This window comes from Passer domesticus, chromosome 11, assembly GCF_036417665.1.
Source record: "Passer domesticus isolate bPasDom1 chromosome 11, bPasDom1.hap1, whole genome shotgun sequence".
NCBI classification, from domain to species: Eukaryota; Metazoa; Chordata; class Aves; order Passeriformes; family Passeridae; genus Passer; species Passer domesticus.
Window position 1 is genome coordinate 25,680,774 of NC_087484.1, and position 25,550 is coordinate 25,706,323.

The 25,550-nt window shown below is 50.2% G+C and overlaps 3 protein-coding genes across 3 annotated transcripts; 1 reads left to right on the forward strand and 2 right to left on the reverse strand.

Annotated features, from left to right (window-relative positions):
• Positions 1–2,389: 2,389 nt before the first annotated feature.
• On the forward strand, positions 2,390–6,818 carry LOC135278280 (galactose-3-O-sulfotransferase 2-like). The gene is made up of 4 exons (XM_064384835.1): positions 2,390–2,418; positions 3,630–3,740; positions 4,398–5,316; positions 5,970–6,818. The coding sequence occupies exons 1-4, from the start codon at positions 2,390–2,392 to the stop codon at positions 6,816–6,818; spliced, it is 1,908 nt and encodes a 635-aa protein (XP_064240905.1).
• Positions 6,819–8,757: 1,939 nt separating this feature from the next.
• Positions 8,758–12,313, reverse strand: LOC135278252 (aquaporin-12-like). The gene is made up of 3 exons (XM_064384809.1): positions 11,503–12,313; positions 10,588–10,704; positions 8,758–9,729 (listed from the first exon to the last, which is right to left on the reverse strand). The coding sequence occupies exons 1-3, from the start codon at positions 12,107–12,109 to the stop codon at positions 9,548–9,550; spliced, it is 906 nt and encodes a 301-aa protein (XP_064240879.1). The 5' UTR covers positions 12,110–12,313; the 3' UTR covers positions 8,758–9,547.
• Positions 12,314–16,212: 3,899 nt separating this feature from the next.
• On the reverse strand, positions 16,213–22,736 carry LOC135278253 (serine/threonine-protein kinase PAK 2-like). The gene is made up of 4 exons (XM_064384810.1): positions 22,204–22,736; positions 21,380–21,576; positions 20,569–20,706; positions 16,213–19,695 (listed from the first exon to the last, which is right to left on the reverse strand). Exons 1-4 carry the CDS (start codon positions 22,247–22,249, stop codon positions 19,609–19,611), a joined length of 468 nt encoding a protein of 155 aa, XP_064240880.1. The 5' UTR covers positions 22,250–22,736; the 3' UTR covers positions 16,213–19,608.
• Between the last annotated feature and the right edge of the window lie 2,814 nt (positions 22,737–25,550).

Below are 25,550 nucleotides of genomic sequence, written 5' to 3' on the forward strand. Positions count from 1 at the left end.
CTGCAGCAGAGCCCTTTGGCTGGGGGAGAGCTGCAGGGTGAGAGGGCTCAGGGTTATTCCCAACCCAGCTGTCAAGTGTAGGGCACTGACACAGGCAGGCAGTGCCATTGTGCCCTTGCTGTGCTACCTGAGCATCCTGCCCAATTTCTCATTTACTGCCAAAAAAACTGGCTCCAGTGACTGGTCAGAGGGAGCAGGCTGTGGCTGGTGTACATACTGTGTAGATTAATTCCTTGTGCAACTTCACTCACTGCCTGGAGAACACCTGGGCACAGCAAAACTGTAAAATCTTTTTCTGCCACTCACCTACCTGGTGAGCTCAGCCTCAGCACCTCCTGCAGCTCCTGCAGCTGGCTGGGACCCTGAGGGCCAAACTTCCAGCCACAGACCCAGCCTGGCTGGGGCTTTTGTCTCTGGGTTGGACAGGGAAGGAGCATGGGTTGGAGGGAAGATCTGCTTGGAGAAGGGGGGAATAACAGAGGGGAAGTCTGCAGCCCTGTTAAGAACACCCTCTCCCCTTCTGGGGCTGGCACTGAGACAGCTGAAGCACCATCCCTTGCAAAGATTTGACCATAATCAGGTTTGGATTCAATTGCTGGAGCCAGCATAGGGGGATCCAGCTGCTCTGACTCTTCCACTGAGCCCTTGCAGCCAAAGGCATCTCTGGGGTGCTGCATCCAGCTCTGCACCCTTCTTGTCACTTCTGGAGGTGACAGCACCCAGGCTCTGGTCTGAGGGGGCTCTTTAGATGTAGCCTACCTGCAGATGGAGGCATCTCCAAAGACTCTGCAGGAGCTGGGTTCTCTCAGCCCAATCCGCCCTGCAGGGCTCCAAGTGCAGCCTGGACACCTTCCTGGTGCTCTGGTCTCAGGTGTTTAACTCTGCCCCAAGATGCACATCCCTGATCCCATCCCAGTGTGCACATGGAGAGCAGGCTGTGCAGGGGCTACCCACGGAGGGCAGCTGAGCCTTTTGAAGGTTTGTTGTTCAGGCACCTCTTGCCAACCTGCTCCAGCCTCCAAGACAAGGGCTGCTCAGGCACCATGTGCCATTTAATGAATATTTTGCTGCCTTCAGTGCAACTTCTTGGCAATTTGAGCACTGCCACTTTCTCAGCACACCCTCCTTGATGTCCATGTATCCCACAGAGCCAGCCCAGAGGAGGAAGGAAAGGCTGTGGCTTTGTGCCAGCCTGGCCAGCCCCAACACATGTCAGGCCAATACGTGTTGTGTGTTCTCAGCTGAGTGTTGCACCAACACACCAACCACCTCAAAAGAGCCACAGGACCTGGATCTTTCACAGATTCTCACAGGTTGAAAGTTTAGGACCTCTGTGGAAGCAAGGCCAGATACAGATAAGGGAGTGGCAGAGGGTGCTGCCCCCAGCCCTGCCTGGGGGGAAGTGTTCCATTGTTCTGCCTTCATTACTGGGTGCTCCTGCAAGAGTTTGTGTGTATCACTAAATGTCACAGTGGTGCAGCTCTTCATTCCCTCATTGCTGCTTGTCTCACCATGGTCAGCCAGACAAAATGATGACCAGCCTTGCCTGGAGTGGTGGGAGAGCTGAATTGAATCTCCAACCAGATCCAGAGGAATCACTTCATTCTGAAGCATCTCCTTCCTCACTGCCTTCTCCCTCTGTGGTCTCTCTGATCTTCCACAAATTATTTCAACACCAGCTATTCACACCAGCTCTGGGGCAGCCTCAGCTCTCTGCTTCAACCCTCCCTCTTTAACACCTCATGGCATTTTAAGCTCTGTTTAAGCATCTGGCATTTTTCTGCTCTGTCATTTGTCACATCTGCTTATCTCTGACCTCACGAGGGTCTCCTTGTGCTACTGGCATGGCCAGGCAGTGACCCACACGTGCATTTGCCACCTTCAGTCTCATCTGAGCTTGGCAGCCTGCTCCTCAAGTGGCAAAGAGCCTCCAGGTGGATACCTGCAGGTTGCCATGGGGACTGGGGATGCTGTGATGGGCAGTAATCACGTGCAGTAATGACACCTTCTGAACCCTCAGTAGCACTGCCATGGCCTAAGACCTCCCAGCCTTTCCAGTCTTGAGTACTGCAGGCACTAAAATCCTCCTGGGAGGAGCTGGGAGTTTCAGCTCAGTGAAGGGACATTTTTGGCAGCAGGGCAGAACTGTGTCCCTGAGTATCCAACCACTGCAAGCAGTGCTGTCATTATCAAACAGTACTTAATCATGACAGCTGATGATTTTCCTGGAACAAAGCCAGTTTCTCAGTAGCAAACCTAAATTCCTGACCTGTACCCGTGGGATGCACGTGACCCTTTCAGACAGCCCACGTTTGTGTCACTGCTGTCTCACCAAGAGAGCTCTGCTCCCATGTGTCACAGCACTGCCCAGAGCAGCAGGCAAAGCACCATGGAGGTGAAGAAGCTCTGGGACAGCAGGTCTGTGCAGTCCCAGTCCCACTGTCTTGGTCCAAAGCTGACCACTGCAGGAAGGCAGAAATGCCAATGAACCCAGGTTGCCTGGTGGAATGCAGCTTCCAAGCAGGCTCTGCCCAAATTTCTGCTGTCATTAATTCCTCCCATTAAGATCCTTGCTGCCTGTGACTCTCCCTGAGAGGGGAGAGCAGCCACTTGGGGCTGACTGGCTGGACTTCCCCCACAGCAGAGCCCAATCCCAAAGGGTTTAACCAGATCCTCAGGACAAATCATCTCCTGTTTTGCAACAGTGAGCTCCCTGGGGAAAACCCAGCAGAATAATGGAACCATTCAGGTTGCAAAAGCTCTCTAAGATCGTCAAGTCCAATCTTTCCCCCAACACTGCCAAGGCCACCACTAACCCATCATTCCAAGTGTCACATCTGCTGGGACTGGACAATCTTTCTGTGAAAAGAAAAATACAAACAAATCCTTTTTTCCAGGAAATTCAGCCCCTCGACCATTCCACTGAAGATTAAAGCTACAATCAAGCTCCATCAGGGTTTGCAGCAAGCCCTACAAACAGAAGGAGCCCTGTGGCAGCATTTCCATGGCCTTAACATCACCATACACAACCCAAAGCCTGACAGCAGAATTCTGATGGCCTGAAGAAATCACACTGCTGTTGTAGACACGGCTAAAATCAGACTAAAATCCAGGCACTGCTGGGACCCTCATGGTGGCATCACATCTGCAGCCACAGCTGGAGCCTGTGCAGATGGCAGTCCAACAGCAGAGAGTGGGGAGAGCAGGGGAAAAAAGAGTTTTATTGTCCATGTTGATAAAGACAAGATCCTGATCCTTCTTGGCATGGCAGGGCAGGGAACACACAGGTAGTGCCCTATTCCTGCTGCCTGGGGGGAGCTCAGGCTGCTCCAGGAAGGCGTCCCTGAGCAGACAAGGGACTCCGTGGTTATCACTGTTTGCTTTTCAGCACAATGCCTGTGGCCCATCTGGAAATTTCCATGAGGCTGCAGTGCTGGGGCACAGCCTCGGAGGTTCCCCAGTTATCGCTGCCTCTGCATCATTTCCGCCCCTGAAAACGTGACCTTACCTTAAAGAAAGATAAAAATAAAAAAGCCTCGAGGCGCCTTTCCCGCCTGCCTCACACACACACAGCACTGGTCTTGGTTTTTCCTCCCCACAAATGGGCTCAAATATCTGTTTCCTTGCAGGAAGCTGAGTGCAATCTACAGGTGCCAGCCAGGTCGGCTCTGGATCTCCTTCAGCCTCCTCGTCCTCCTCCTGGTCACACTTCAGGTTGTGGAGAAGCTGCAGCCTCCTGGGTAGGTCCTGAGCAGAATTATACACCTGCACCTCATTCTCCAGCCTTCTGCTGGCCACTGAGGTGGGCTCAGAACTGCCCTCCTGAAAACCACCCAGCAGGGTCTTCCTTAGGCAGGGAGGAAAATCCAGGGGAGAGAGGGCCCTCTGGGGGTCCCACATCTCACCCCTGTGCCCTGGCCAGAGCTGAGCCCATCCTGGGGTCAGACAAGGCTGCTTGGGGCTTTGTCCTGGCTCACATCAAACCCTACAGCCCTTGAGCCCAGTCCTCCCAGTCTGGGGTTATTTGCAATCATTCCTCCAGCTTCTCCAGACCACCAGCTCTTCTTTCTCCTTGCCTCCTCTTTCTCTGCCCCTTCCACTGTCCTGTCATGCTCCAGCAAGACAGAGACACTGCCACATCGCTGCTGACCTGTCCTACTCCTCTTCGTAGAATCACTAAGGTTGTAAAGCACCTCCAAGATAATCAAGCCCAAGTTCTTACACCCACCCCCACCCCTCAGGGCAGCAGTGAAGCCCATCAGCACTGGCACCCACCCCAGGAAAAGGAGGGAATGTGTTTTGGGGTGACTTTGTGGGTCAGGGGGTTCATTGGGCTGCAGAGGAGCTGCCTCTGCATTGTCCTCCTGCAGCTGAGCATTGTGTTCTCCCCATCACAGGAGCTGTCAGTGTGAGCTGGAGCGTGGCCTGCAGCAGACCACAGGCCATGAGCTCAGCTCTGCCCTCCACAGCCCCGACCTGCTGTGGGAGGATGACTCCCCTCAGGGGCACAGGGAAGCTGAGCCAGCCCCTGCTTCGACTGAGGATGTTTTTGGGATGCATCTGTACCTCAGGCAGGAGACCCCCCCGGGAAGCAGCCAAGAGGAGCGCTGGATGCAGCAGCCTGGGGAGAGCAGCGAGAAGGTGAGAGCCCCTCTGTCACCCACGGAGCTGAAACCCCAGCTTCCTGGCCTGGAAAAAGCAGCCAGAGAAAGTCCTCCTCCAAGCCTTCCCGGGAGGGTCGCCGCAGATTTGGCAGAAGCTGTCACCAGCAAGTTCATCATCTTTGCAAACAGGCTGAGCACAGGGGAGCAGAAGGGAACGTCCCCCCCTGGAATGGTGCAGGTGGAGGTACAGAGCCAGACTCAGCCTCGACCTGTGGGTTCTCCCCAGCCTGAGTGGGGCATCTCATTCACACAGCCCATCCCAAACTCAGCTCAACCTCTGCAGGCAGAGGATTCTTACAAAACAGACCTGAAGATAGGATTTCTCCCAAGCTGGACAGAAGCCTTTGAGGTCAAGGAGGTAATAGCTGGAGAAGGCCAGCAGGCCAGAGGAGTCACCTCTCAAGGGAAGACATGCAAGCCCAAGACTGACATTGTTTTCCTGAAAGTCCACAAGAGCGCCAGCAGCACCGTCATGAACATCCTGTTCCGCTTCGGGGAGACACACAACCTCACCTTCGCCTTCCCCCAGGGCGGGGGCTTCCAGCTCTACTACCCCCACCACTTCCTGGCCAGGTTCGTGCAGGGCTTCTCCCCTCTGAGCCCCCGGCGCTTCAACATCCTCTGCCACCACATGCGGTTCCTGCAGCCGGAGGTACGGGCAAAGCTGCCACCCTTCGGGGGCACAGGCAGGGAATGGGGAGAGGGGCTCATGGGGCACAGGGAGGGGAAGCTGCCGAGCAAATAAACTGCAGAAAGGAACTAAAGAGAGTCGGGATTGCCCGCGGGTATCTGGCATGTTGCTGGCACCTCCTGAGAGATTCCGTGAGCAGGTTTGATGTGCTGTGAGCCGTGGCAAAGTGGGAGACAGCATTTGTTGCAGCCAGCAACTCTCATCTCTTTCTTGTCTGGTGGGCGCTGGGACATGTCCTGCTCCCTGGACAGGCCCAGAGGGGACCAGCTGCAAGAGGAGAACAACCAAAGTGTGTCAGCTCAGGTCAGCCATGCCCAGCATCCACCCTCAGGGTGCCACCTGAGGGCAGATGAACATGGGGAGAGGGAAAGAGATGGGCAGTATCTCCATCCCAGCCTGGCCACACAGCTGTGACACTGTGGGGAGCTGGTCTCACTGCTCTCCCCGTGTGACTCTCCTGGAGCTCCCCACAGCTCCTTTGATGGGCTGCACCCTGAAATCCTCCCCAGCACCCCACCTCCAGCCCCAGCAGCTGCCTCTGCTCACCAGCACTGCGGGCGAGCAGACCCCTTCTCCCTGCCCCACCTTCAAACCCTCCTTTTTCTCCCCCGCAGGTGCAGAAAGTGGTGCCCAGCTCTGCCGTGTACTTCTCCATCCTGAGGAACCCCGTGCAGCTGATGGAGTCCTCCTTCGTGTACTACAAGGGCACGTCGGCCTTCTCGCACGTCCGCAGCCTGCAGGAGTTCCTCAGCCAGCCCTGGCGCTACTACGACCCCGCCAGCGGCGACCGCCACTACGCCAGGAACCTCATGACCTTCGACTTCGGCTTCAACCCCGACGGAGACGTGTCCCCCGAGCGGGTGCAGCTCATGCTGAGGGCCATCGAGACGTCCTTCGACTTCCTGCTCATCTCCGAGTACTTCGACGAGTCCATGGTGCTGCTGAAGGAGATGCTGTGCTGGGACCTGGACAGCGTCGTCTCCTTCCCGCTCAACATCAGGGACAGCAGCACCAAGTCCCCACTCGCGGACTCCGTGGTGGAGAAGCTGAAGGCCTGGAACAGGCTGGACTGGGAAATCTACACGCACTTTAACAGGACTTTTTGGGAAAGGATCGACCGCCACATCGGCCGGGAGCGCCTGGGGCGGGAGGTGCGGGCGCTGCGGCGGCGGCAGGCGGAGCTGGCCCGGGCCTGCCTGCAGGGCACGGGCAGCGTGGCCCCCAAGGACATCAAGGACTCTTCCCTGCGGCCGCTGCAGCACGGCGGGGCCAGGATCCTGGGCTACAACCTCAAGCAGGGCTTGCCTCAGGAGCTGGAGCGGACCTGCCGGCGGCTGGTGACGCCGGAGCTGCAGTACAGCAGCCTCCTGTACAAGAAGCAGTTCCCGCCGCCGCCCCCCGAGAGCCCCCGGCCCGCTGCCTCCCGGGTCCCGCCGCGCATGCTGCGGGCCGCCCGAAACTGAGCCCTCCTGCCTCGGAATCCTCCTCCATCTGCTGAGGGCAGCGAGGCCCGGCCCTACTAGGTGCTAGTAGCATCTCTGTCCCTGCCCCGCTCTGCTCCTCTGCCCCTCAGGAGCCCCTGCCCCTCAGGAACCTCCGCTCCTGTCCCTGCACAAGCTCCGGGCAGCACAGCGGGTCCCAGGGGCTGGACAGGACTTTGGAATTCCAGGAGGAATTCCCCCCAGAGAGCAGCTGGAGCCTCAGGGCAGCGCCGGCTCCAGCAGCGAGGAGCAGGTCCAGGAGGGCAGCACAAATATCAGCCCCGCACCCTGTGAGAGAACAGGGCCAAGCTGTAAGAGCTGTGGGTTTGAGTTACAGCGTGGGAACGAGTCTGTCTGTCTGTCTGTCTGTGCTGCTGCAACTCGCCCCTGCTCAGTTGATGTTGCCATGCTGGAAAAGCAGCCTCTTAATTAAAAATAACAACGGTCACTGTCACTCCTTAAATTCCTCCTAATTACATCAGTCTGCCCCAGTAGGCGACCTCCCCAAAAGCCCCAGAAGCACACCCCAAATGTTTGAAGATGTCCTAATACATCCTGAAAAGTGGGGGGAAAAAACCCAAGAAAGCACCAAAACAAAACAAAAAACAAACAAACAAAAAAAAAAAGCCCCCAAAACAAAACAACCCCAAAAAACAAAACAAAAAAACCCCACAACAAACAACCAAAAAAACCCCCCAAACCCCCCAAAAACCCCCAAAAACAACCCAAACAAACAAACAAAAAAAACCCCCCAAACAAACAAAAACAAAACAAAAAACAAACCAGAAAAATGGGAGCCCCCAGCATTATTTTGTGCTGACTCTGTGGTTACAGGTTGCCTTTGGATGCTGAATTTATAGGATCAGCATCCTATTCTGCAGTGTCAGACTCAAGTTCCACCCCTGTGTGACAGGGAGACATCTCAGGAGCCTCTCTGCAGCCAGGCACCCCAGCCCACCACTCTGAGCTGCCACAGGAATATCCTGTGCCCTGGGAAAGATCCCACAGGAATGGTTTTTGGAGGGCAGCTCAGCCTGACTTTTCTCACCCTGCATTTCTCCTTGAATTAAAAGCAGAGCCAGAAAATCGTCTGGGATAAACAGAGACCCCATCGCTGGCTTTTCAGCACGATTTCCAAACAAAAAAAGGTTCTGAAAAAATTGTCCAGGGGGATCTGGGGCAGGTACAAAGAGTCTCAAAGGTTTCAGCTCCCACCCAAATGCCTCCTGCTCAGTTTAACCAGGAAAAAGCCAGACTGCTCCCAGTCCCCTTCCTGGGGCAGTGCCAAGCATCCAGCCAGGTACAAGGAGAGGGCATCGCTTGGGGATTTTGCTCCATGGCTTTGGGGTTCCATGCAGTTTCATCTCTGGGGCACACCCATGTATGGCTGTGTCCATCCCTTCCCTCATTTCTCCTGCTGGGATGTGGGGTGGGCTCATGGCGTCAGAGGTCTGGGGGTCCTGCAGGTGCCTCCAGAGGGCAATCCCAGAGGAAATCAATGGGATGGGCAGCCCAGAGGCCATGCAGCACCCTGGGGTTGTCTCCCCATGGACACAGCAGAGTGGAGGGAGGAGCAGGACGGGACACTGGGTACCAAACCTGCACCTGACACCTCCACTCCAGGTTTCCATTGAGTGCCACTTGCTTATTCCCTGTTTGCACCTCAGGAAATAGGAGCAGGTCACTCCTGTCAGGAATCTGATCCAGGGCAGCGCTGCTGGAACAGCCAGAGCATCACAATCTCCCTGTGCTGTCCCGCAGGGTGCAGCTCCCATGGGGTGCCCTGGCCCCAGCACAGCCTGGGGGGCAGGATCCCCATTTCCAGGAGCTGTTTCCCCCCTTTCCAGAGCAGGGCAGAGGTGGTTTGGGCATCACAGTGGCTCCCATTTTCAGGGATGTCTCCCAGCAGGAATGACATCACTCACCCAAATGCCAACCACGGCTTTTTTTTTTTTTTTTTTTTAATTTTCCCCACAAACTGTAATTTTATAGTATTTCACGTAGTCATGGAGCAGAGCCCAGGGATGCCCAGCAGCTGCCTGGGTCTCTTTTTCTTTTTTCCTTTTTTTCCAACCACAGACCCCTTGTACACCATCTCTTGATGCTTTACAGCACCCAAACCCAGGCTAAGCACATCCCCAGAGAAGCAGCTTCTCCCGTGGCCAGTGAATTCTCTTGCCTTGGAGCACTTTTAATTCCTCTCCAAGACTTGCCAGGTTCAGCCTGTGCATTTCAAGGACTTCAGGCCAAGTTTAACTCAAACCCCACCAATTTTTAACAAGTTTCCATTAGTAACTGAAAAGATCAAAGCCTGCTTCCTCCCCATGCCGTGCCCAAGGCAGTTACTGGCTTATCCTTGGTTTTTAGGGCTGCAAGAGACCCAGTGAGGTTATTGCAGGCATTGCACGATGCAATAACCCCGGGTTGCTCAAGCCTGCCCGTGGAACGGTCCCAGCTCTCTGTAATTCCTGGCAGTACAAGACAACCAGCAATTTATGCAAAAGTGTTCCGTGTTTTCTCTCTGAGGCAGCAGTGTGGGCTTGAAACAGTTCGAACTCTCCAGGGAGGCTTTTGAAGCAATTCCCAAAGGAGCTCAGGGGCTCGGGCATCCCCGAGGATTCCTTTGTGATGCTTTAAGGACTGAACGAGCTGCAAAATCCTGCACACCGGGAAACCCTTTCCCGGGAAAAGGGCTGCCAGGACCCCTGGGCTCAGGCACGGGGCTCCGACTTGCTCTTCCCTCCTTTCTTCTTCTTCTGTGGTTTGTCACCCTCCACCTGCGCTGTCACCTTTCCCTTGGGCACCTTGTACTTGCTCTTCTGGCTGTAGAGGAGGTTTTTCTGGAAGAGGCGTGGGATGTTGCCCTGGAACAGCAGGAGGGCAGCGAGCATCCCTGGAATGAGAGCACAGACCCCTTCCGAGTGCTGTGTGGAGCATCTCCACCCTCCCCACAGCTCAGCAGCTGGTTTGGCTCCTTGTCACAACCCTCACCGTGACCAAAAGGCAGCTCACCACCGCTGAAATCCCCCCGAGAGCTGAGGGATCCTCACTGTACTGCTTTAAGGAGAATTTACCACTCTGTCCTTAAATTAAGAAATGCTTGTTTTGACCCATAAACCACCCCAGTTCTCTGGCAGAGAATAATTAATGTTGGAAAAGTCCTCTGAGCCCATCGAGCTCAGCCATTCCCTCAGTGTTGCCAAGGTCACCCTTGGTCATGACCCAAGGGCCACATTCAGGTTTTTAAATCCCTGCAGGGATGGTGTCTGCACCACTGCCTTCAGCAGGGTGCCAGTGCCTGACCACCCTTCAGGGAAGAAATTTTCTCAATACCCAACCTAAACTTCCCCTGGGGCAACTCGAGGCCGTTTCCTCTTGTCCCATCAGAGTTACCTGGTGGCAGATCCTGACCCCCACCTGGCTCCACTCTCAGCTCACATCCAACTCCCCATGACCACGCCGGAGCTGGGGACAGCCTCAAAGCGTAGCTCAGCCTGCCATTGCCCTGAAACACCTTTGCTAAACCTCCCCCAGACTCTGGCTTCAGGGAGGTGTCTGCCCTTGTACCACGCAGAAGTTGGATTTTTAAAAATTGGATAGCAAAGAGATGACCCCAGAGTCAAGGAGGCAGGATGAAAAGTGACACTTGCCACTGGTACCCCCAAGTTCAGCCCTTGCCAGAACAGTCCACGTTACACTCAGCACTTCTGCCTTGCCCTGTGCCAGCTCCTGCCCCCTGGGAAGATCTCACCTGCGAGGGGCCCCAGCCAGTACACCTGGATGTAGTCCCAGAAGCTGCTCCCCGAGCAGTGGAAGGTGGTGGCTGTGGCCAGGGCAGGGTTGAAGAAGGCCCCCGTGTACGGTCCGGCTGTGTGGGAAGAGAAACGTGGCCAACAGTCCCACTGCATCCTCTGGAACTCTGACAGAGGGCTGAGAGCCCTCCTGCCTGCCTTCTCAGACAGGGGAAATCCCACCCTGGTCACCCCGAGCTTTGTGGGAAGCAGGAAAGCTCAGTGCAGGACCGAGGGATTGCAGCAGGGGAGGTTCCAGGGAGGTGATCCCAGTCTTGAGCTATGACTGTGAGACAAAATTCACCTGGAGCCCAAACTGCCATCTCTTGAGGACTCCCCATGTGTGGAGACACAAGGCTTGACTCCATTTCAGAAGGCTGATTTATTATCTTATGATATATATTATATTAAAATACATTAAAACTATACTAAAAGAACAGAGAGAAAAAGATCGGAAGGCTTGAAAAAACAAGAATAATAGAATGCATAACAAAATCTTGTGACTCTCAGAGTCTGATGCAGCTGCATCTGTGATTGGCTCTTAATTAGAAACAACTAACAGCACCAGTCACAGAGGCACCTGTTGCATTCCTTAGCAGCAGATAGTTATTGTTTACATTTCTGTCCTGGGGCTCCCAGCTCCTCAGGAAGGAAAAATCCTAGCAAAGGATTTTTCATAAAATATCATAGCTACAGCCATCTTCATCCCAAAATGAACACTCCCCAAGGAATAGAAAACAAACACCTTAGTAGTCATTACCTTGTTAACCCCTACCTCTCCAGTCCTGGAAGATGAAAAACAGGGGGCTGTTCCACCCCCACAAACGAGGTATTTTTCCAAATAACTGGGGAGAAGAAACACCAGCACTGCTCACCTGCATAGGTCAGAAAGGTGACAGTGGCTGCCAGCGCAGGGACCCGGTACAGGGGGTGACTCTGTCGCACCTTGAGGAGGACAAGGTGGAACAGGAAGGAGCAGGAGCCCTCCACGAAGGCAGCGTGGGGCAGGGAGGCGCGGATGGAGGAGCTGCACTCAGGCGCGATCAGGCTCTGGATGAAGTGCAGCTGGCTCAGCTCCCAGGACCAGTAGAGCCGGGTGAGAGCCCAGCCCGTCCCTGCACCCCCACCCTGGGCCAGCAGCTTGGCCGCCGTGGCTGCCAGGCTGGACTCCAGGAGCAGGAACTCCTGCAGGGACACGGTCGGGTTGGCGGATGCTCCGTCCAAAGAGGCACCATGGACAGCGGAGAGGAGGAAGAGGAGGGTCAGGAGCACGTCCAGGCCAAAGCCACCACCCCAGGGGCCGATGTCCATCAGCATCCTCAGCTCCAGGCAGCTTGTGCACAGCTGGAAGGAGCCAGCAAATTCCCTGGCAAGGCAGCCATGCGTCCCAGGGGACAGAAGCCTCTTGGAAAGCCACCTGAGCACCTGGCACAGCCCAAAAACCAGGAAGAAAAAAGCAATGGAGACATTCAAGCCATCCATAGCAAAGGCTGTGCTGGGGCCAGAGTCCGGGAAGGAGCAGAGGAAGCTCCTGCACCTCCTCTTTATAAAGCCAAGCAAAAGCAAACGTGGCACAGCCCGACAGGCCTGGGAAAGGCCACACGTGTGGCCCCTGCAGGGCAATGCCAGTGCCACAGGGAGCTGCTGGACTCACAGCAGCTGGAGCTGCCACCAAGTTGTTTGTCCCAGCAAATCCTGGTGTTATCTCCACCAGGCACTAAGCCCCCAGCCCTGACATTCACACCTGAGAGCCCACAGCAGCTCCCCAGAGCAGACAGCTCTTCCAGAAGGAACAAAATCTTTATTTTCTTTCTGCTTGGCTCCAACGCCTGTGGCTGCCCCAACCCTGGAAGTGTCCAAGGCCAGGTTGGACCGGGCTTGGAGCAACCTGGGCTAGTGGAAGGTGTCCCTGCCCATGGAAGGGATGGAAAGAAATAGGTTTAAGGCCCCTTCCAACCCAAACCGTTCTGGGATTCCATGGTAAACAACACATGATGTGTCTTCTGGGTCATTTCCCTGATCTGCAGCAGAAGTGCCACCATACACTGCAGAACCAACCATAAAATACCTCACATCACAATCCAACTCAATTCTTTCCACCTCCCCTCCCTCCTCCTGTGTTTCCCAGGAGAAGAGAAACCAGTAGAGTTTCCTCTTTAGAAACAAAACCTCACAAGGACCCAGCCTGAATCCAGTCCCTGGAAGAGAACCACCAGATCACAGGACACAGACTGGTAAAACTGGAAAAGAAATTCCAACATCTTTTCCTTCCCCCAGAAATGGATTTTGCCCTTCTTCTCAACCATTGTAAGAGCTAGGCCTTAGGAAATAAACATTCCAAGGCTTAAAAACTATTTCCCACCCATTGCTTAAAATTCTGCCCATGGCACAGTTGTGGGATGTTTAACCCAGGGTGGAGAGAGGAGCTGGGAGCTGCTGATTCCAAGGATAACTATGGGATTAAACAAGGGCAGGGGCTCATTCCCTCATTTGTGTTAGTGCTGACAGCAGACTCCATGCAGCTTTGCAGGGCTGCTCTTCTAGGAACAAAACTAAATAAAAATTCCAATATTCCCTCCAAAAACCCCTTTTCTGTAGCTGGAACATCAGTGTCCTTCTAAACCAAACATGCTTTCAGGGCTTAAAAAGCAGATATTTAAGTTTAGCCACTGGACAGGAACAAGTTGGCACTTCCAGATTTCAGCAAAATAAATATTCCCCAAAAACACTGAAGGGTCACAAGAGCTGAGCAGACCCACCCTGGCTCCCTTGTTTTTGCCCTCAAAGAGGCAACAGCTACAGAGGAAAAAAAAAAAAAGAGAGAGAAAAAAAAAAGAGTTATAAGGTTATTAGGTTATTTAAGGGAAGTTTCACTGGGCAGAGGGTGGATTAGAGCTTTCCAGGAGCAGCCACATGTCCCCAGCTGCTGTGACAAGGCAGCAGGAACCTGGGGCAGGTTTCCCTTCATGGTCAGGCAGGAAAAATGCTCCAGGGGATCCAAGAATTAATTGTGCATTGTGAAAGAACCCAAATCCTTAGAATAAGCATTCACTGAGAGGAAAAAATAACAAAGATGGGTCATCCTTGGCTCTAGAAACCTCAAGGAACCCCAGAAGAACCTGTCCTGAGGAAGGCCAGCCCTGCACATGGTGAGGACACATCTCCCCTCCAGACCATTCTGAGGAGCTGCCCTGAGTCCTGCCAGTGTCCTCAGTGTTGATTCACAGCTGTACCCAGCTGGATTCACCGCCCACGAGCCCTCCAGGGAACACCAGGACCTGGACCCCATGCATTGAGACTCATCCATGCCTTGACACAGCCTGTCTGCTCTTCCCTCCTCTGCACAGACTCAACAAAGCTCCAAAGCAGAAGTCTGGGAGCCCTGAAAGAGAATGAGCAACTCCTGACTTCCCACTGGGAAAATCCCATTAGAAAACCCAAACCACTGGTCCCTATGGGCTGTTTTAACACTCAGGTCGACGGGGATTTGAAATCTTGATGGATTTGACTTGATGATCCTAAAGGTCTTTTCCAAACTCTCTAATTCTGTGATTTGAAGTGATGATGTGCTGGAGGACATTCCCACTGCACACACCAGCTGGGAAAAGCAAGACAAGCTGTGTTGGTGCTGCCCTGCTCCCTCCTAACAGGCTGCAAGTAGAAAAGTCACAAAGTCATTGCTCTCACTTGGTGGTATTCCCTCCCTCAAGGAAAAGAAATCTGTCCTTAGGTTGGATTCAAAGCAGGGCAAGCAGCTCTTAGAGAACCTGCTTCCTCCACACATCTGGAGAGCTCCAGCCAGAGCTTGGCTGAGCTCAGCAAACTTTCATGTTGCTTTCTCACATGACTGAGGACAGCTGTTTGTATTAAAAATAATCTTGGGAGTAAAATGCAAGTTATATTTAAAAAGGGGAAAAAATGCAGCTGTACAAATCCCTGGGAGCAGAGATCTATGGATAGCACAGTGCTCCAGCACAGGAACCTCTGGAACTGCACTGAAACCCAACAATGCTCTTCAGGCACCACCATGAGAATGCTGCTAATGAGGATCCTCACTTTTCACCCACCCTGCTTTTAACCAGCGTGCTCCTGGTGCAGTCCAAACAGTTGTGCTCAGCTCTGCAGTGACTCACTGCAGGTGAACAGCAGCCCTGAAAGGGAGGAACTGCTGCCCCCAAATTTACTGCCTGCAAGAACAATGTTTTAAATACACAATCTTGAAAAGGCTGATCTCAAAAAATGGGGGCTGCTCTTGGGTATAGCCTCAGGCAGGTCCAAGTCTCAGGGTCAGTGCAAGGGATGAACAAGTTCACACAAGACTTAGGAGGATTTACCAAGGACTTGAAACTTTCAGCCATGCAAGCCAAAATCAGCCAAAGCCCTGCTCTCCTTCAAGGACCAAAATCCCAACAGTCCTGAGTCCCACTAAGCACCTTCTCCTCCTGTCCACTTTTCCCCCAGAAATTAAATGCCAAATCACTTAAATGCAGTGTTAAAGAAGACCAGTTTAAATGCACAAAGAGTGGATCATATAGGAAGACAAAGATACTACAACAAATTGGTAACCCTGAAGAGACAGGCTCTGAGCCAACCAACGTTCTCATGTCTGGGTGAAGCAGCTGCTGGAGATGAGTGGTTTCTTCATTTCCTTTTGTCAGTGTACCAGCAAAGCTTGTACAACATGCAAGAAAGGGGAAGAGCCCATTTCCCAGCAGCACAGGAGAACACAGGCCATGCCAAGTCCTCACCATTCACAGCTGAGGCAGGAACTTCATCCAGAGCCAACTGACCCGGCCTCAACCCCAAAGCAAATCCCTCCTTGTCCTTGGCTGGACTGGCAGGCAACATCCCACAGCCTTTTTGTAGGTCCAGTGGAAAACAGAAGTGCCTCTCTGCAGCCTTGGAGGCCAAGAGGAACCATGGATCTCATCCCAAGTCCTCGAAGAGCTGTCGGCACCCGGTGCCCTCACTCCCATGGTCCAACACTGGTGATGGAGCAAATCCAGGAGCCAAATCTTCCAGCAGGCAGCAGGACAGCTCCATTCCCATGGATCCTGTGCCATAATGTTTATGAGCAGGACAGTGGATGGTGCCCAAGGTGCAACAAAGCAGAGCTCTTTGGAGCAGCTCCTGAATCATCACCACATCTCCAGAGGTCACGGGCCCATCGGTCCCACCCCAGCACTGGCCACCAGAGGGGGAAGGTGCAGCTGGGATGGACCAGGCTGGTGTTTGCTCTGCTCCCTTCACATGGAGGGCGAGGGATCTCTTCCACAGTGGGTGACAAGGGTGTTTTGGAGCTGCTCTCCTCCCATCAGCGATCCAGAGTTTTTCTGGGAGGCACACGCAGCAAAGCTTGTGGGGAACACAAGGCTGGTACTGACACTGATGAGTAATAAAACTTTAAAGAATAAGGCTGGTTTAGCATAAAATTATATCCACCATCATTAAAGCATTCATAAGAAGCTTAATTACAAATACATTCTGTTAATCTCAGTAAAACACTGACACATGAACCCTTTCAGATACTCTTGTTATCAAAGGTATAAACTCATGACAGGGAAAAGGGGGGAAAAAGCCCCAAAGGTTTTTTAAAAGTTTATTTCTAGCCCTGAAAGACAGTTATTAAACAAAGTCAACAAATACAGTAGTTAATATTGCAGTAACAATTAAATAACATATTGGGATTAAATTACACAAAAGGCAACATTAACATCTGAAGACAGTTAAAAAAATAAAAAGAAAGCTTGCACCTACTTCCATTCCCATCAACAGCATAAGGAACAGAGGGAAAAACAGACCAGAGAGATTTATTGACTCAATTCCAGCTGGAGAGACCCCTAATCACATTATCTTTGCTCCCTCCCCAGCCCCTCTGACAACGGGACCCATCTGCTGTAGACAAACCTTTTCACCTCCCTGCACAGAGCCAGGGGGCAAGGCTCCAATTAGTCTCATTAACACCTAAGGCAGGGCAAAGTGCTCATTCCCATGGTTATTTTCAATAAGAACTCTGGTTTGTTGTATGATAACAACATCCCAGGAATCTCACACTCCCTGCACACTCGCACCTCAGCCACAAGCTGCCCTGCTGACACTTCACAGGGATTGTGTGCATGTCTGATCCCCACTCAGGATCAGGTGGGCACCCGAGAGGGATGCGCAGGAATCCCCACATCTGGATGCAACTCATCCCTTCCCATCATTTCCTCCAGCCCTGCACCCACCCAAGGGCTCTGCTCTGCTCCCACTGGGGAAAACCCACGCCTTGGAGCTCCTCACCTCGCAGACACCCTCAGAAAAGTGATGCCTGGCCCTCCAGACACAACAGCACAGCACAAAAACCTTCTCCTGGCTCTCCTCTCCTGCCAGCCCCACCTCTGATCCCCATGGAAAGCTCAGCACAGAACAGTTGCTGCATGGGGCCAGGGAGATGCTGGGAGCTGAACACCGTCCCAGGTCACACACACAATTTGGGAACTTGGGATTGGGCCAAGTTTTGTGCATTAGGATGCCTGAATCTTCAGAAATTGTCTCCTAAGCAGGGTAAACTGGACAAATTTTGCAACATATGTTTTAAACCGTTCTCATTCACCAGTAAAAGTGAACTAATAAGTTAAAATTACTTATGATTTCTTGTTTTCTATTTAAAAAAGCTAAATTTATCTAGATTGTGCCATTAAAGGAAAAAAAAAAAGATGAAAGAAAGAAAAGCTCCCATTTTAACTCTGGCACAAGGAGTTTCACCAAGTCCATTGCCAGCAATGGACAAAGAGGGAACCACTGGTACAACAGGTTTTTTCCTCAGCCAAGCCTCCTCACTGCTCCGTTTGACCAGGGAGCCAGGACACACTGAAAACAGGGTGATTACAGTGCCCATGGCTCATAATAGCTTTTTTTTCCAGGCAAATGCACTTGGACTACCTTACTTGGCATGAGACACTTCCTTGAATTTAAAATTTAAAGCCATAACTGTTGTCACACTTACAGCAAGAGAGATTGATCCCTGTGAGGAACAGTTAAGATAATTAACCCAACACGGATTTTAACTACCACACAGGAGCAGAACACAAGCTGAGCCTGCCCAACAAGGCACCCTGCTGGCCCCACAGGACCCCCAGGAGCTGTGAGACCCCAGCCCTGCTCCCTCCACCATCCCCCCCAAACTGCCTCTGCCATCCTGCCCGGCCACTCTCACCTGGAAGTTTGTTTTGTCATACCTTGGCTACCAGTCCCCAAAATGTCATTCTCTCTACAGAGATACTGAAATTCTCTGAAAATCACTTCTATCTCCTGCCAGCAATGTTTGGAAAAGTGTGCAAAAATTTTTATTCAGGGTCCTCTGTCCACACCCAACCACAGCTCTGTCTGTCCCAGGCCCTGCCCCACTGGGAATGCAATACAATCCCACTAAAGTCATGGTTATTCTTTCACAGACTCATTTGGCACATTGGCACTACTTGGCTCTTCCTTAAACACTTGTGGAGGTTGAAATGCATAGACTGTAGCATTAGAAGGGGCAGAGGCTCTGCTAAACTCAACCCTGGCAACACCCCAGGAACTCAAGCGCTCAGGCTGTCGCTGTCCTTCAGAAAGAGGCACTTTTTGTTGTGTGCAAGGGTTGGCTGCAGCCATCCTGGCCAGCACAGAATCCTCAGTGACAAGGATCAGAGTGACACCAGCCAGTCCAACAGGCCCCATGATGGTCTGACAGCACTGCTTCCCCTCTGCTTCATCTCACAACTTTGGCACCTCCAGGTGTTCATCATCATCTGTTCAGATCATGTTTCCAAAATCCTGTATCGTCAGTGTCCTCAGATCTGCTTATTTGTTCTTCTGGTTTCATTAGTACAAATGGAGCACATACAAAACTGGAAAAAATATCTCTAATACTTTAAACTCTGACAACTCCATAGGTTGATGCATTATTTGCTTGGCGGGGGGAGGAGGGGGGAAATTACAACATATACAAAAATGTATTTGATACAAAGAAGGGAAATGTAAAATAAAAAAAGTCAAAGGCACCAGCATAACTTCCAAAGCCCAAGTCAGAGCACAGATACAAGTTTGTGAACCACCCACTGCACCAAGCACATTATCCCTCAAGCTTCTGGCCAGCAAGTCTAACAGGGGAAAAAAAGAGCAGACAGGAAGACAGCTGGAATTTTTTCTTGCCCTGACTAGAACTGATCATTTGATCATAAATAAAGTATCTGACCCCAACCTACACATCCATAACCCACATCCAAAGACTTGACCGATCATTACGGTTCTACAAAGAGGCCACATTTTTGATTTAAAAAAATGTCCACAGAGCACAGGTATGAGAAACAGCTGAATACTTCTCTTCCCCCTCTCTCTCTCCTTTTTCATCTCAAGAAGTGAAAAGAATCTCCATACATTACGATTCCTTAAGTAACCGAGTTGTTGATTCTACAGTACAGCGACAGCTAATCCAAAACAGAAATGAGGGGCAAGATGTACCTTCACATTCGCCACACCTGCCGTGAATCTAGTCACTGGGAGCTTCCCACAGGGATTGCAGGCAGAGGGGAGGAAGAGGAGAGTCAAAGAGATCAGCAGGTAAAATTAGTACTGCTCTCTGAAAGCTTGAATCTGTCATTCAAGTATTGAAAGTACCCAGAGGGTACAACGGGAGCTGTTACAGCGAAGTAAAACCCCTTAAAGCCCCGGGCACAGCAAGTGGTATTTCTGGGCTGTCTGGGAAACAAAAATCAGAATTAAAAAACCCCACAAAGGCCAGTAATTCAGCCCTCAATTCCTTCTGGACCCCAGACAGGGATCTCTAGAGTCGCCACAATGTATTTGGGTGTCTTCTGGATGAGTTTCTTCCCTTTTGCAGACATTTCCCACTCCCACAAAACCCCTTCCCTCCCCCCCCCGAAGTGTAACAATTTCATATATTATAAAGATTTGTAAAATACAAACAAACAAAAAAGGAAGAAGGCTGTGGCAGGATGTTAGCGGTTACTCTTCATTGCTTCTTTGGCTGCCAGGATTAGTGGCGTCAAGCTGGACAGAGGTTTGGCCAGTTTCAAGAAGGGATGCTGCCAGGAAGACAGAAACACGAGGAATTCGTGAAAGACACACTTTTAAAGGTTTGATTTGCAGCAGGATTCATGTTTCCACAGAGCTAGGCAGCAATGAATCTGCATTTTAACTGCTGATTTGTGTCATGTGTTTCTCCTGATGGTTACAAGGACAAAACAATCCCAAGCTGGCTGGAATCACACTGCCTTGCCCAATGGAGTTTCTCCTGGAATATCTCACTGGTTTTGGAAAAGGTGAGTATTGAAGCTGCACTTGCAATGAGCAAAACAAAGATCTAAATAAGACATAATCAGAGAGAGGCAAGAAGCAGCAGCTGGCTTTACTGGGAAAGCCTCTACACCACCTGCCTCAGAGCTACTCCTTGCCCTCTCCAGGAATGGCATCAGTGATTCTCCCACACCTTCACACAATGCTGCCTACAAGCAGATCTCCTTTAACAAACCAGCCTTTCTCCAGTGCACAGAAAGTATTTAAAATCAAAACTAAAAGGAGAAATGGTGTCACTGCTCCAGCTGCTCAGCTCGTAGGGCAAAACCCATCGGGGAGAAAGGAAACTTTTCTTTTCAAGGCTTGAACACTGATGCAGACCAGCAGAAATATGAAAAGCAATGCAAATGCTATCAATGGCCATCCTCTGAAAGGAGCTTCTAAACTACTGGACACTTTGGCAGTGGCAGAGTGAACTCACAGATTATGATGGAACGACTTTGGAGTATATTATAAATCTTTCCTACCAACTGCTCTCACTACAGTTCCCAGGAGAAAACACACAAAAAAAGAAGAAAGGGTGCCAGTCTATGGAGTGGTTCATTACAGGCTGACCTGACTCTGCCTTCTGCACCTCACTGTGAGAAGAAGTGGAGTCTCACCTGTAGCAATTCTTTGGCTGATCCTCTTTTCTCCACATCCATCTCCAAACATTGGTTCAAGAAATCCCGGAATACTGGGGACAGTTTCTCAGGGTTCTGGAGTTCTGGTGTGCCATTAGTTGCTATCAAATATAAAGCCTGTAAAATGAAGAATAAGGTATAGCCAAAACCAAGCTTTAAAAGATGTCAAACTGACCTGCCTTGTGGCAAGCCCTCAGATGAGAGGGCTCTGCAGCTACTTCTCCTCAGCTTCAGATTAGAACTGTAAAAATGCCACATGTGTGGGCACTCATGACCTATTCTTGCTAGTAGCAAAATAATGTTCAAGATCTTTTTGGCAACAGATACTGACCTTAGCAAAGAAAACATCAGTTTGTGACACAGCAGAACTTTCCATAATGTCTTGGGTTTACTTTCCCCAGATTACCACAGAGGCCTGAGGTCAAAGTCCTGTGTTTTATTTACAGGCAGGCAAATCTTCTAAGTATTATCACAGAATCCCAGATGGGTTTAGGTTGAAATGGACATTAAAGTCCAGCTTGTTCCACCCCCTGCCTTGGGCAGGGACACCTTCCACTAGCCCAGGTTATTCCAAGCCCCGTTCAACCTGGCCTTGGACACTTCCAGGGATGGGGAGTCAGGGTAAGGCTGACTGCAAATTCAACACAGCTGTCTTCCTCTGGAGGAATTTTCTTGTACTGCTGAAACTTGTTGGCTTTTTCATTTCATTTTCTTTTTAATGCAGATGCAATTAACCAACAAGTACTGACAGTGGTGAACACCCAGCTCCAGCAGCACCAGGGCTTCTTACCCTCAGGGGGTTCTCGTTGAGGTACGGGGGCTCTCCTTCCACCATCTCAATAGCCATGATGCCCAGGGACCAGATGTCCACTTTGGGGCCGTAGGCTTTCCGTGTCACCACCTCGGGAGCCATCCAGTACAGAGTCCCCACCATGGTGCTGCGCTTGCTCTGCTCAGGGGTGATCTGGGCACAGAACCCAAAGTCAGCTGCAGGACAACAGAAGGTTAAGAGGTTAAACTGCTGCACCCCAAGAAGTGGTTTTCCTAGAAGACTTTTCTATTGCTACACATACATTTCATTGAGAGGGGTTTGGGGCAGTTTCTTCTTTCCTCCCCCACTACATTCTCCGTATTAAAAAAGCCAACGTGCAATGAAAAATACAAAACCTGAAGGTGCTTAAGCAGGGCAGAAGTCCATGGAGTGAAGACAAGGCTTTTGTCCTCTGGAAACAATAATTACCCTGCAGAAGAATGGTGTTTTGCCCAGTCCTTCCATTGAGAGTTCTAGGATGCTAAAAACCAAAATAAGCAATCAGGCAGAACGCAGGCAGAGTGTTCTGCATCTGGTGTGTTATACAGCCTGAATTGGAAGAAATCCATCCACAATCCATGGCTTCTGCCCTGCTAAACAGATTGTACTTGTGCAGCTACTGAGGTCAACATTTCACAGCACTTTGGCCATCTATACAGGTACTACAGCCGACAGACACGGAAACAAGGCTCCAGGGAAGTGCAGTGCTACCCCACTCAGCAGCAGGAACCTGGACAAACAAACCTCTCCACAAGGTAACTACCAAAGAGAACAACCACACTCAAGAAAAGGAGAAAAGTCACCTATTCCTATAGCCTTCAGGTGCAGCAGCAATGCATGTCCCATCATGTTACTTTATCCAGCTGCAGCACTCCCACTTCCCAGGCATGTAAAGCATCAATAAGAACACAGTTAAGGCAGGAGACAGATATTACCTTATCATTGACACTAAGTTAGAGAAAGAGAGAGAGAGAGGGAGAGGGAGAGAAGAGAGAGAGAAATTTAAATTCCAGGGCGATTTTGGAAGTGTTATGCCAAGCAGTGCTAAGGAAAGAGCCAAGTTATGGAAGTGCCAAGTTGTATTAACACAGAACTAACCCACCCTGACAGTCAAAATGCTGCCTTAAAAAAACCCCAAACCAAACAAAAACCAAACCTATAGGAGTCACCAAGCTCCTCCTGCACTTTTTGGCCTTATCAAGGTGTCACAGTCACCTCCCAGCAGGGCCCATTTCCGTGACCAGCCCAGGGCAGCAGCTGCAGTGGGTTCTCCTGACCTTTCAGCCAGGCCTCCAGCACCAGCCACCAGCACAGAGGAAGAAGACAAGCAGGAATACAGTTTCACCCACCAGCAGCATGTGTAGCTGCAGTGGTGACACCTGTCCTGTCACCAGACTCCCTCAGAGAAGGGGAAGAGCTCAAAAAGAAGGTGCAGCTTCTCCCACCCTAAACTTTTGCTAAAGCACTGTAATCACACAGCCCCAGAACAGCTTGTCCAGCACTGATTACTCCACCTCCCCTTCACACAGGGAATTTTTGCAGCTGACTCCTGTCTTCTCCTGTCTCCTTCCTCCTCATCCTCCCCCGATTTGCTGGCATGATGATTTTGACTCAGCTACTCTGTCCTTTGGCCACTTTGCTTTGACATCTCTTTTGCAATTCTGATCCTTCTCCCTCTAACTCTTCTCAGCCACATCCTCTCCTGTAACTGTCCACTTCTCTTCAGGCTCTGACTCCACAGCTTGTGCACAGACACATCACATCCTTAAAATAAAATTTCACATCCAACAATGCTGGTATGCAAATCAGGTTGCTGGCAATCTTTCTTCACACTCCATCTCATAAATAAAATGAGACTGCACACCATCAAAAACAGGAATATTGCTAAGACACATTTTCATGGCACTTCAGATTCCTACTGAAAACACTTTTTGCTTCACACCTTTTTGCTTTAACTCTTTGATTGTTATATGCTTTGTACATTCCTTTGTACATACAGAAATGCAGATAATGCACCTCTTTCTCAACAGTCCTGACAGCTACCAGTGCTTTCACATAATTTTTATTTACACAAACTAGAAAAAGATTTACTGTCCAAGCCCATGCATGCATAACCATTACCTGAAAAGCAAGTTGTTTATTTTGCCATTATTATATTAATGAAAGTGTAATGAAAGTACACTTCCAGTCCAAGATAAGGCACAGGGTTAGACTGCAATAAATGACCAATAATTTTCTTGTTAGTGGCCTTTTCATGAATGGGGCTGCCACTTGCAGGAACTTTGCTTGAGCCAAATTTAGTGGTGGCATAAGTGGTATAAATGACATGCCAGTAAATCAGTGCAAGTCAGTATGAAGGCAGTTTAGATACTAGAAATTGTGGGTTATTATAGGAAAGGATCCAATTTAGGTATGCAATATAATGGAACATCATGCAGCTGATCACTTTCATAAATTATAAACTTAGGCTCTAAAGTCACAGTGTGGAAAGCTGCATCTAATGGCATTCAACTTAAAACAAGGCTTGTTTCATACAAAACTCCCAAAAGCTCCACAGAAACAAAAGAGGAAGGCTATTTTTAATGATGACCACAATTGCAATCACTAAACAAGGGAACTCAAAGGGAACTGGATGCATGGTGTAGGAGCTGTGTGAAAAAGTAGGGAAGCCTTATTATGTATGTTATTTTTAAAACTAAGTAGATAGCTTGACTTTACTAATCTGCTGATGAATTCTGCTTTTCATTTCCATTTAAAAACTGTCCAACAATATGCTCTTAATTCTCCTAATTAAACTCATTGCTTCTGTAGCTACACTTAAACTAAAAAATTACTAAAATAAAATAAAAATTGAACTCACCAGATTAAGCACAGGGCATGTTAAGGTTCAACTCCAAAGATTTCAGATTCTGCAAATGGTGGACATATTTCACCAACTTTAGGTGTCTATTATTTTCCAGACCCTGAAGGAAATACCTGTCTCCTGAGGGTAATCCTCCCTCCTTCCTGCAGTAGCCCAAGGCAGGCCCTTCCTGTGGCTCAGCCCAGCTTTCTGTTCACTTCAAAAGAAGCTCCAAGTCTGACTTGCTTATGGTGCCTTTCACATTTCTAGCCTGCAAAAGCCTGTTCTAGTCCAGGTTACGGCATGTTTGACAATTTGTTTTATAGTTAATTTATCCCAGTCTTAAGAAACTGGTAGAAAACCGTGGGTTAGAACGTTGTTAGGCTTGGGTTTACTGCACTGAGCAGGGCTCAGGAGGATGATAGAGGCTGTAGCTACATCAGCTTGAATGTGGGATTGTAAAACAGGATCTGTGGAGTGAAGCTGGTGGCACTGAGGGTCCAGTGGCCCTGTCACAGGGCTTTTGTGCAGCTCTGCCTCAGCACTGTCGTGACCTCAAGCACAGCTGGTGGGAGCAGGTGTAAGACCAGGCTGACAAGAGGAAGTGATGCTGTGCTTTGGTGGGTTACGCTCAGGATCAAGCACAAATATTGGAGAAGGTCTAGAGCTTTTAAAACGCTGTCCTCTAGTATGATGGAGGCCTTCTATGCTCCTGCTGGTGAGGGAAGAAGTTATTGAAACCTCCTTTTTGAGTGGTTCACTCTTTGATATTTCACAGAACAGAATTCCCTATTTCTGCTTCAGTTCTAAGCCTGGATAGCAGACCCTGCCTACATTTCATTTTCTGTCCCTGTTTGTGATGCTATTTGGAAAGGTGATCTTTGGAAAACACTGCAACTTTGCCTCTCACATCCATGACTTAGCACTTAGAAAGAAAGATAAAAGTCTGCTCTTTTGGGCAGCCAGCTGGGAAAGGATAATCATAGACTACAGTCTGTGAACTAATTAAGTATATAAATGGCTTCTTTTTTCCCTACACTTTTATATGATTTATTCTTATCACAGTGTTGTGTGACAGTAACAAACTTCAAGAAATTTATGTTAAGTTTTAATCTCCAGTATTTAGCAACTTTTCCAATATTTCTTTTAAGTGCCACCTTCAGAAAATTGTCAAGCAGGTACTCTGTTTATGACAAAATGATGGAAGAGGAACATGGCTAAAGCCAAATAACAGCAGGGATCTACCTTAGGTGTCATTGTTGTAATGTGTGCCCAGGTGTCTAGTCAAAAAGACCAATTCATTTTTGG